Source organism: Martes martes (genome assembly GCF_963455335.1).
Source record: "Martes martes genome assembly, chromosome: 1".
NCBI classification, from domain to species: Eukaryota; Metazoa; Chordata; class Mammalia; order Carnivora; family Mustelidae; genus Martes; species Martes martes.
The window spans coordinates 104184822-104197371 of record NC_137888.1 but is presented as its reverse complement, the minus strand read 5'-3'; the positions used below and the strand labels follow the sequence as shown (position 1 = coordinate 104197371).

Below are 12550 nucleotides of genomic sequence, written 5' to 3'. Positions count from 1 at the left end.
AGTAATACTAAAGAGCATTATCAGAAAGTTTCATGTCTAAACAGACCATCAGCTATATTCTGAAGCAGAAGTCTCATGAATTAAAATTCATTTTTTGAACTGCTTCTTTAATACATTTCTTTAGTTTTATTGTTCATTAGGATCTTAGACAAAATAAAAGAAGAAAGGTTAAATTTGAACTACTTGTTACTTTTCAGCAGCTACCAAAAAGCCTGGTGTGACTGAAACAATCTTTAGCAAAATTACAATTGTAATCCCTGGAGTATATTTACCATTTTATTTGTACCCTTCAAAATCACAAATAATGAAAAATTGACTGCAATTAAAAAAAAAAAACAACTATTTAAGAACTGTTAGTCCAGAACTGCTGGGCCAAAACTGCTGGAAATGAAAACACAGATTATATAGTAATAGCTTACTTCAATAGCATAGCAGTATCACATTTTAACATGTATTCTGTGAAAGGTAAAATACATAATCATGAATCATATGGAAAATATGTTCTGTGATCTGCTTTGTGGTTTCTTGAGATCCACATCTGTCTTCTAATATTTGTATTTTAATCAAATGTGAAATCTGGAGAATAATTATTTACCAAAATTGCATGTTAAATTTTCCTGCTAGTCCATATTCAGTTTAAAACTTAATATGACATATTGTGTGTTATTTCACATCATCAGTAGACTGACAGTAAGACTCCTTAAATTATTCTGACAGAACTGGAAATGAACTTACTTTTTTATTCACTTACTACATACAGTAAACAGAATTAAAAAAATGAGTTTGTAGTACTGAAGAGGAATGCCATTATAGATGATTTAAATTTTTGTGATCTCTTGTAACTACTCAAATCATGCCATGGGGAATACAACTGCTTATGCCCTGAAATGCAAAGAGCATACCAGTATAAACACGCTGGCCACTCTTCACTTACAGTGTCGTTTTGTCACCCTTCATTAGTAACGGTTTTAGAAGAGCTCAGTGGTTACTCTTATCAGAAGTCACTACCAAATCAGTAACTGTGCCAAAGAATAAAGTTTCCTTTATAGCAGAGTCAAGAACACCATAAAATACCTTACTACTATTTCTTTGATGTTCTGTTTTTTGGTTATACCAAGGTTCATCCCATTTTTCTTCAGCTTGCCATGTATATTTCAAGATAGTACTGATGATGGCTTCAGAAATAAGGATTATTAGATAAATTATCAAAAATGTATTCATTGACCTAAAATGAGAAAAAGAAAAATATAAAACATGTCAGTATGTGTTACTATATTCATCTGTCTGGAAATTTTATACTGGTATTAAATAAGATATAAAAATATATAAAATATCACAGTAGCTATTTAATGGAAACAATCTTCGTATTTTAAGAAATAACCATTCAACAGAATCTGTTTACTAGTGATAAAATAACCAATACATAAGATTATAAGCCTACTTGAATTAGTTATATTACTGTTCAAAATGCTTAAGTAAATGACAGCTTTGGCCAGTTATTCTTGCCATAAGTAATTATTCTAATTTTTTTTTAATTTTCAGGATCTAATTTTAAGTGTAAATATAACTAACATTTGTGTAGTATTAAGATTTTACAAAACGTTGTTACATCCACTCACTTGTCTAATCTTTCTAAAACCTCTATGAAGATATCACTTCCTTTTTAATGATGAAGATCAAAGCCCCAAAATCATTCTATAAATTTACCAAAATCACACAAGTCAGGAACTAACTTTAGAATCCCTGTTCTTTTACCAGGCAAGCTTATTATTATAGTATTTCACTAGGCAAGCTTAACTTTACATCTCTGATTCTTTCATCAGCATTTTGTAACTTTTCAGCACACAGATCCTCTATGTATTTCATTAGATGTACAAGTAGGTATTTCCTTTTTTGAGAATGATTGCAAATGGTATTGTTTCTAATCTTAGTGTCTGTCCTTGGTGTTTCTTTTTATTTTTTAAAAAATATTTATTTAGTTATTTTACAGAGAAAGCAAGTGCAGGCAGCAGGAGGAGCAAAGGGAGAGAATCCTGACTCCCTGCTGAGCGCAGACCCTGATGTGGGGCTCAATCCCAGAACCCTGGAGATCACGACCTGAGCTAAAATCAAGCCAGTTGCTTAACTGACTGAGCCACCCAGATGCCCCTGGTGTTTCTTTCCTAATGTAGGTATTTAGTTCTGTGATAGTTAATCTTGTATGTCAAGTTGACTGGGCTAAGCAATGCCCAGACAGCCGGTAAAATAATATTTTTGGGTGTGTCTGTGAGTGTGTGTCTGAAAGAGATTAGTATTTGATTCAGTAGACTTAGTAGAGAGATATGTCCTCACCAATGTAGGTGGGTATCATCACTGATGACCCCCCAAAAATACAAAAGGCAGAGGACAATTTTTTTCTCTTTTCTTGAGCTGGAACATCAGAGCTCCAGGTTTTTTAATCAGTGGCCAGCTCCCTGGTTCTCAGGCCGTTGGATGCTGACTGCGTTATGCCATCAGCTTTCCTGGTTCTCCAGCTTGCAGATGGCAGACTGTGGGACTTCGTAGCCTCTACAATCCATGAGCCAACTACTATAATAAATCTCCTCTTATATATACCCATATATATCCTACTGGTTCTGTTTCTCTGGGAAACCCTGTCTATACAAGTGCTATAAATTTCCTTCTCAGCATTGCTTTAGCTTCATCGTATAAAATTTGACACTGTATTTTCGTTAACTTCTGGATATTTTAAAAAATGTTCTTTGAGATTTCCTCTTTGACCCATTGATTATTCAGAATTAAGAGTTCCAGCTGCTCCATATCATTGCCAATATTTTTAGGCTTTTTAATTTTTGCCATTCCACTAAGTGTATATTGGTATGTATCTCTTTGTAGTTTTAGTTTGGATCTCTCTCATGACTAATGATGTTGTACACTTTTTCATACGTTTATTTGTCATTTGTATATTTTCTTTGTGAAAATTTCTCTGCTCCAGTCGTATATCCACTTTTTTTCATTGCATTGTTTTTCTTTTTATTATAGACATCTTAAGAGACGTATGAGCTCATAATGTATTCTTGATACAAGTTGTCAGATAGATGTTTTATGAATAAGTCTCTCAGTTTGTGGCTTCCTTATTCATTTCGTTAATTGTGTAGTGTGAGAAGTTCTTAATATTGAGGAAGTATAGTTAAAACAAATTGGTTATGTCCTAAGAAATATTTACCTATCCCTAGGTTGTGAAAATATCTTCCTAAGTTTTCTTCTAAAAGTTTTATAGTTTTAGCCTTTACAGTCAGGTATATGACTCATCTTCAAAAACTTTTTAGTGTATGATATGAGGTAGGAATTGAGGTTTATAATTTTTTTCTCATATGGATATCCAACTGTTGTATCATTTATTGAAAAGACCATCATTTTCTTTAATTTTTTAAAAAAGATTTTATTTATTTGAGAGAGAGAAAGAGAATAAGAGAAAGCACAAGCAGGGGGAGAAGCAGAGGGAGAGGGAGAAGCAGACTCCCCACTGAGCAGGGAGCCCAGCGCAGGGCTTGATCCCAAGACCCTAAGATCAGGACCTGAGCAGAAGGCAGACACATAACCCACTGAGCCACCCAGGTGCCCCAAGACTATCATTCTCTTCATTGAATTTACCTAATGCTTTGACTAAAAATCAATTGACCATATGTAAATGGATTTATTTCTCAACTGAAACATGTTTCTACTGAAACATCTTTTTTACTAATACCATACAACATTTACTGTAGCATTATAGTAAGTCTTAAAGTCAGATATAATATAAATTCTCCAGGTTTTTCGAGACTGTTTTCTTTATTCATTCTACATATGCGTTTTATTTATTTAAAGATTTTATCTATTTATTTAGAAAGAGGGAGAGAGACAACACAAGCGGGAGAGGGAGAATCTCAAGCACACTCTGCTAACCATGGAGCCTGAGGCAGGACTCGATCCCATGACCCCGAGACCATGCCCAGGCCAAAATCAAGAGTCAGACATCTGACTGACCTAACCAGACAACCCCAATATGCATTTTGGAATCCTGTCAATTACCATGGAGAAGCTTGCTGGGATTTTAATTAGTATTGAAAGAATCTATACATTAGCTGACAGCTTAACAATACTGAGCCTGCCAATCTAATAATGTGATTTCTCCAGTAAATAAACATCTCTCACCACGTTTTGTAGTTCTGACCTTGCTAAAACTCACTTATTAATCCTAATAGTTTTATTGTTGAGTACACTGTCTATATGAAAAATCCTGTGCCCTCTGGTAAGGACAATTTTCAGTATTTATGCTTTTTATTTCTTTGTCTTGTGGCACTGAAAAAGGCTTCTAGGATAATGTTTAAAAGAAGTGGTGAAAACGCATGCATGTTCTCGATATGAGTCCTTACAAAATATGTGCTTTGTAAATATTTTTCCTAATCTGTGGCTTCTCTTTTCATTTTTTTTAAACAGCGTCTTTTGGAAATGTAGAAGTTTTATTATTATTATTATTATTTAGCAGTGACATACAGTGTTATATTAGTTTCAGGTGTGAAGTCTTAATTTTGATGAAGTTTAATTTATAATTTGTGGTTTTGTTTTTTATTACTTTTTTATATATTTCCTATCTAAGAAATCTTTCCTTAACCCAAGGTCACAAATATTTTCTCCCATGTTTTATAGATTAAGTTCTTATGTTTGGGTCTTACATTTTAAGCCAGTTTTTTGTTTGTTTTTTAAGATTTATTTATTTGAGAGCGAGTAAGAGGCTCTACACTCAGCATGTGGCGCTTGATCTCATGACTCTGACATCATGACCTGAGCTAAAACCAAGTCAAACACTTAACTGACTGAGGCATCCAGGTACCCCTGAGTTGTTCTTGTATGTGGTGAGAGGTAAGGGTTAAGGTTTGGTTTCTGGCATTTGTACATCCAGTTGTTTCAGCACTGTGTGTTGAAAAACTATCCTTTGGTGTGGACCTATTTTTTAAAAAATAATAAATTAAATCTCTTTGACAGATAATAGGGCTATCTAGACTTTGTTCCATCCTATGTCAATTGTGTAAGTTGTATTTTCGAAGAATTTACCCATTTCATCTAAGTTGAAAAACGTAGTTACATAAAGTTGTTCAAAGTATTTCTTTATCTGTGGATAAAGTAACCACAGTAGATAGGATCTGTACTGATACTCTCCCTTTCAACCTTGGTTTTGGCAATTTTGTAGTTTTCTCTCCTACCACTTCTTTTTCCCCTTAACCTCTCAATCTAGGTAGAGGTTTATCAATTTTGTTAATATTTCCAAAGAAACAAGTTTTGGCTTTGTTAATTTTGTTTATTATTTGTTTTCTATTCTATTGGTTTCAGCTCACATCTTTAATATTTTTTCTTTCTCTTCTCTGATTGGCTCAAATTGCTCCTCTTTCTCTAGCTTCCTAAGGCAGAAACATAGATGACGGATTTTAAGCCTTTCTTCCTGTCTCGTATAAATACTTATAGCTAGAAATTTCTCTTTAACTTAGGTTTTGCCTTGAGTCCACAAATTTTGACTTGTTGGATTTAAATTACCACTGTTTTTTCTCAAATTTTAGAGATTTTCCATTATTATTTTTTCAAATAGTTTTATTCTGCCCCTTTTGCTCTCTCCTCTTTTGGACTCAATTAGACAGAGAGCTTAGTATTACAGTCTCACATGGCTCTGAAACACTGTTCATTTTTCCTCAATAATTTTTCTCCCTGTTCTTCAGACTGAATAATTTCTACTGCTTTTTTAAATTCACCAACAATTTCTTCTGCTTTCCTCTATCTGGTGTTGGGCCTGTCTATTGGCACTTACATTTTAGTAATTATATTTTCAACCCAAGAATATGCACTGAATTCTTTTTTTATAGTTCCATTTCTTCCTCCAAGTTTTTTATTTAAATTCTACTCAGTTAACATATGGCACAACACTAGCTTCAGGTGTAGAATTTAGTGATTCATCACCCACATAAAACACCCAGTTGCTCACCACAAGTGCCCTTCTTAATTGCCATCACCTATTTAACCCACCCCTGCCCACCTTCCCTCTGGTAATTCCCATCAGTTAATTCTCTATAGTTAAGAGTCTGTTTCTTGGTTTGCCTCTTGCCCACCTGCCATGTGCATTTGTTTTCTTTCTTAAATTCCACATATGAGTGAAATCATATGGTATTTGTCTTTCTCTAACTTATTTTACTTAGCGTATTACTGTCTAGCTCCAACCACATTGTCGCAAATGGTAATTTCTCATTCTTTTTATGGCTGAGTAATATTCCCTTGTGTATATAAACCACTTCTTTATCCATCCATCAGTCAGTGGACATTTGGGCTCTTCCCATAATTTGGTCTATTGTCGATAATGCTGTGATAAACATCAAGGTGTATGTATCCCTTCAAATTGGTAATTTTGTATCCTTTGTAGTGCAATTGCTGGATCATAGGGCCATTCTATTACTAACTTTTTGAGGAAACTTCATACTGTTTTCTACAGTTTCCATTTCTTTGCTGATATTTTACATGTTTATTCACACCTTCCTTTAGGTTCTTGAAAATACTTACAATATCTGCTTTAAAGACCTTGACTGCCAATACAAGATACAGAGCATTATGGTGACAGTTTCTATTGAATGCTTTTTCTCTTAAATGCAAGTTACATTTTCTTCAGGTGTCTACTTATTTTTTATTATTGGATTTTATAAATAATGGTCGTACAGATTCTGCACTCTTTTATGTTCCTCAGAAGAGTGCTGATTTTCATTTTAGCAGGAAGTTAACTTGGCTAGGCTCAAATATCAAAGTCTGTCTCCATTGCAACAGGCAACAGCAAAATTCTCTTCTGTTCTCTCAGCTTCCTGATACTGTTCTTGTGCCAAGCCCACTGGGTCTCTTCTGCACATGTATAGTTCCAACAGTCACCAAAGATTTGGGCATAATTTAAGTGCAGGTTTTAGAGTTCATTCCCTTCTGTGGCTCCCTCCCTTACCTGGTTTTCTTCTGTCTAGCTGTTCTTCCAGCTTTAAACCTGTCCTCTAACACTTAAATTTTGTAAAGCTCAGGCTCTCTGATGCCCTATGCAGCATATGAATTGGGGAATGCCTTCAGACAAAAATCTGCATTCTTTTTTTTTTTTTTAAAGATTTTATTTATTTATTTGACAGAGATCACAAGTAGGCAAAGAGAGGGGGTGGAAAGTAGGCTTCCTGCTGAGCAGAGAGCCCAATGCGGGGCTCGATCCCAGGATCCTGGGATCATGACCTGAGCTGAAGGCAGAGGCTTTAACCCACTGAGCCAACATGCGCCCCCAAAAATCTGCACTCTTAAATCTTTCCCCTTGTTGCTGCCATCGTTCAGGAGTAGACTGCCATTTTCTATCTGTTTTGTGTCACTCTCCTGTATTTTCAAACACATGTTTATGTTTTTGTCCAGATTTTATAAATTGCTATCTGTAGGAGGGCTGGTCTGATCAAGTGATTCCATTACTACCCAACAGCATTTATTTTAAAGTCCTAATGTAACACCTACTATATGCTAAACATTGTGCAAAATGCTACATGCATATATCCCTATCCTCAAGGATACCATCTTTTATTGACTGACATATATTTTTATATGGTATTTTAAACATATATGAATAATACACAGACATATTCATGTGTAAATAAATGAAAGTAGTTTTCTTACTTTTCTACTGCAGATCGTTTCTGTGACTTGCTCTTATAATTTAATGCCATCTTAGTTTCCATTCCAGTGTAGATAGCAACCCCTGCAAAACAAAAGAGTTCTTTAAAATAATCTGCTGGCATATTTCAAAAGAGAGATATACTCACTAGCATGAAAGGAAATGTATTATCTGATTATTGTTATAATTTGCCTTCAAGTCTTTTTGGAGTTTTTAAAAGGCTTTCCAAGTCCAATTCTGGGGAACTCCAGTCATTCAACCTGTTGGATAGGAAAGGCATGAGGGTTGTATTTCTGAGTTATAATTAATATACCTGAATGAAAGAGATATTACTAGAGTTGAAACTGATGAAGGAAAAGGATTTGGAAAGGTAAAGATAGCAGGGAAGGCCATTATAAATAGAGTAAACACTGTTAACACAGAAATGGAAAAGCACTTTGAACAATGGAATGTAGTCAGAATTTGAAAGGCCTTGAATGCCAGAATCTACGGTCAAGAAATAACTTTCTACCACTGGATAGATAATATGGGAATCTGTCAGAGTAAATGAAATAAACAAAGGTGCTATTTTAAGAATGTGTGCCTATGTGAATGACAGATAAGTAAGAATGACAGTAATAACGGCCTAAAGTTGGGGAGTGAATGAAGTTAGGTAAGACCAGATTTATAAGAAACTTTGGAGTCAGACCTTACCTTAGCCCTTACCTCTGCCACTTATGAGTTCTGGATCCTTGGGCAAGTTATTTAATCTAAGTCTCAAATTCCCCATCGTTAGATAGGAAAAAAAATACCTCAGAATTGTTGTGAGGTTTGTATGACAAAATAGCAAAATGTCTGGAAACAGAGATATGATCAATGAATATTCACACCCATCCTTAAATAGTGAAATCTGAGAAGCAGTGTAGGATTCATCATGCTCTCTTTCTAAAGATTTATCCTGGAATTTTCACCAGTACTCTTTAGAGGCAGGGATTATAACTCAGATGACAATGGGCACTGAAATTACAGAAATGTGAGAAATCAGCCAGAATGATATGCAGTAGAGAGGTGGCACTGAGGCAGACAACAGGAGAACCCAGCTAAAGGCATTCAAATATACATTTTATTTTAAGAATGTGAAAGGTGTTCCAGCTACAGAGATGTATTAAAATATAGCATTACATGAGGGGGTCCAAAAGCCCTGGAGATGTTCTTTGGCTTTGGGCATCAGAACATGACTATGGTTTTCTTTTTTTTAAACTATAATAAAATATACATTACATATAGTTCACCATTTTATTCATCTCAAAGTATACAATTTGGTGGCTCTTTGTACAATCACAATGTTGTGCAACCCTCACTAACTTGACATTTTTATCACCCTCAAAGAAAACCCTGTACCCATTAAGCAATCATTCCCTGTTCCCCTCTATTCCCCGGCCCCTGGGAACCACAAAGCTACTTTCTGTCTCTATGAATTTCCCTATTCTAGGTATTTCAAGTAAATGGAATCATACAATATGAAGCTTTTAGTGTCTGGCTTCTTTTATTCAGCATGTTTTCAGTGTTTATCCATGTTATAGCATGCATCAGTACTTCATTTTTTATGGGTGAATAATATTTCATTATATGGGTATCCCACATTTTGTTTATCCATTCATTAGTTGATGGATATTGGGCACTTTCTACCCTTTGGCTATTGAAAGTGCTGCTATGAATATCCCACACAAGTCTTTGAACACTTGTTTTCAATTCTTTTGGGTATAAATCTAGGAGTAGAACTGTTGGATCGTATGTAGAATTTTTGGATCATACAACAATTCTAGGTTTAACTCACTGAGGAACTGCCACACTATCGTTCACAGCAACTGTGACATTTTATATTCCCTCCAAAACTGTATGAGGGTTCCAAGTTCTCTACAACCTCACCAACACTTGCTGTTTTCTGTTTTTTTTTTTTTTTTTAAGGATATACGTATCTTTATCAGAGAGCCTCATACTGAGAGATAAAACATAGCAGTTAATAGGAAAGAAGAGAATGAAGAAGAGACCCTCAAAAGCTGTAAGCATTCAGCGAATAACACAGGCTGGGCAGTATATGAAAGGTCATTCCTAAAATGGGAGAAGCTAGCTGACAAAGGTTATCAGGACTTCACAATTTGTCTAGAGTTGACTCAGACCATGTGAATTAACTTAGATCTCTAACACTAGAGCATTATTTATTCATCCTTTTGATATAGTCAGTTTACATTCCAATAATACCTGCCATACAGTCATAGGTCAATAAGAATTTATTGAATGAATGGATAAAAGAATGAGTCAGTGGTTTTATGAATCCAATCTAAGAATCATATTGGAAATTATATAGGTGATTGTTTAACCATGTTGCCAGATTATATTGGTTCTCAACCACCATAAAAATCAGAATTTCTTAGCAGTGTTTCACAAGTATCCACCAAAAAAAGGAGCAAGGTTCTAGTCTATTATTAAAAAATAGGGATTAACAAAAAAATATAATACATTTTATTACACAGTCTTTGCAAGAAAATTATTACAGACAACATTTGACTAAGTAAATTATCCAACCAAAAGACCACAAATGTTATGCTTTAAAAAAAACTTTATATAGGGGTGCCCAAGTGGCTCAGTCAGTTGAGTGTCCAAGTCTTGTTTTCAGCTCGGGTCATGATCTCAGGGTTGTGAAATTGAGCCCAGTGTCAGGCTCTGTGCTGGGCATGGAGCCTGCTTAAGAGTCTCTCTCTCTCTTCCACTGCCTACCCACCCCCACTTGTGTGCTCTCTCTTTCAAAAAGAAATGCTTTATATAAAGCATCAACATGAATCTATAAGTTAAAATTTTCAGTAGAGGGTGCCTGGGTGGCTCAGTCAGTTAAGCGTCTGCATTTGGCACAGCTCATGATCCCAGGGTCCTGGGACTGAGACCCACATTTGAGGGGGATGGGGGGTTTCCTTGCCCAGCGGGGAGTCTGCTTTTCCCTCTCCTCTGCTCCTCGCCCACAAGTGCTCACTCTCTGTCTCTCAAATAAATAAAATCTTTAAAAAGAAATTTGTTTTTTTTTAATATATACAAACCAAAAATTTCTTTTGTGTTTTTTAACCTGGCTCCACGAAGCAAGAGACTCTCTGGCCCCAGAGGTCTAGGGAAAAAGAAAAGCATTAAATATATTAAAAATTCAATTAAGTTCTAAAATGGCATCTTCAGCAGAAAAATCCCTGAGCCATAGTTACAACACTGCTTCCATATAAAACCAAAATCTTGGTTACCATAAAGCTGTTTAGGTCAATTATGTTAGTGACCATAACAACAAATATCTGCTTTAGCATCTCAGGCACTCAGTGGCTCAGAAACAAGATTACACCTAGAAATAAACTCACAAAGCCATCAGTTTCAAGATTTTTAAACATAAAACACAACAAAAGATTAACCAAATGATTTTAAAATGTTTAACATAATGAAATTTAAAAATTTTGTGCAAAATCGAAGTTTTTAAATGGAAAATACAGAATTAAAATGCAATGTAAACATGAATTGCAGTCTACTTTGTATATAAATGCATCAATTCTCCATGATCAAAATTACACTGGATAATAAAACATAATGTAGTAGTGAGTTAGTACTTTCTCTAGGCAAGACTGATACTACAACTTGACTACTTGCTACATACTACATACTCTTTAGAGCAGGGGTCTTCCTGCTGTTTGAATTTTTCTCCATAAAGGAGATGTAAAATGAGAAGGAATAACTAGAAAGGAAATTGTATTTTCTTAGTGATAGCAAAATGATAAGACTGTTATGGATAAGTAAAGAAGCCTTAATTTTGTTGATATTCCTTATGTTTTTCTGAAACATACATACGCAGTTACCCAAATCAAATAGAATCTGAATCAATTCTGAAGACGTCTGCAAATCCAAACACTCTAAAAAAATCTAAAGAACCAAAAAAGGATCAGGTATTTGGGACATGGTTAACAAGTATGGTTTTATTAGAAAGTCATATTTAGAGCACATTCCATGGGTATTCCAAAATTAATTATTCAAAAGCATAAAATAGCTCTTTTTCACTTGGTGTTGGTTCTAACAATGAACAAAATAACTGAGATCACATTGATATATAAAACTGGGATATAATAATGGACAGCATCCAAATTAAAAGATAATTCATCAGTTCACTCAGGTTGCTTTAGCAAAGAACATAGCTGATCTTTTTAACCATTTTAAGTGCTGGATAACATAACTGATCTTTTGATTTACAAGCCACAATATCTTAATAAATTTGGATTATGTATCCACATATATATCCCACTATGTCACTCTAGAAATCAAAATAAAACCTAGTCATATTCATTTTATTTTTCATTTTCATTTATTCGGCAAGGGGTCCTATACTTACAGAGACTTTGTTAATGAGTTTACTGAATGTGCTCCTGTATTAATGTTTATTAAAAATGTGAACTGGTGCTGAAGTATCATGATATTTTTGGTGCCTTGTTTTGAGGACGTCATTTAAAAAATGCTCTACTCTTCTTGTTAGTGACTTATTTCAAGCAGCCAGTATTAACTGAACACATGTCCAGAAAAGCAGTGGAATGCTAATTGGACCAGAAATTCAAAGGCTGATTCCAAGATTTATTCTCAATTTGGCTTTGCGGTCATGAGTAATAATATAATCTCATCATATCAACACATTTCTGAAATAACTTAAAGCCTTTCATGCAGGAGCCAGAAATTAACTTGATTATTGAGGGCAAACACACCAGAACAACCAACTAAACAAAAAAAACAACCAGAAGAGTAAATAAGAGGTTCTAGATTGGCCACTACATATGACATTTATACTTATCACACATTATGTAAAACTTTTTTTTTGGA

At 34.6% G+C, this 12550-nt stretch overlaps 1 protein-coding gene across 1 annotated transcript in view; it reads right to left on the bottom strand.

The window, feature by feature from the left end:
• Positions 1 to 12550, bottom strand: part of ATP11B (ATPase phospholipid transporting 11B (putative)) — a 113805-nt gene that overhangs the window by 58358 nt on the left and 42897 nt on the right. Inside the window, exons 9-11 of the mRNA XM_080809564.1 lie at positions 10753 to 10817; positions 7684 to 7765; positions 1075 to 1225 (exon numbers count right to left, since the gene is read on the bottom strand). Of these exons, the coding sequence (XP_080665690.1) occupies positions 1075 to 1225; positions 7684 to 7765; positions 10753 to 10817 (298 nt within the window). The remainder of the gene's footprint in view (positions 1 to 1074; positions 1226 to 7683; positions 7766 to 10752; positions 10818 to 12550) is intronic.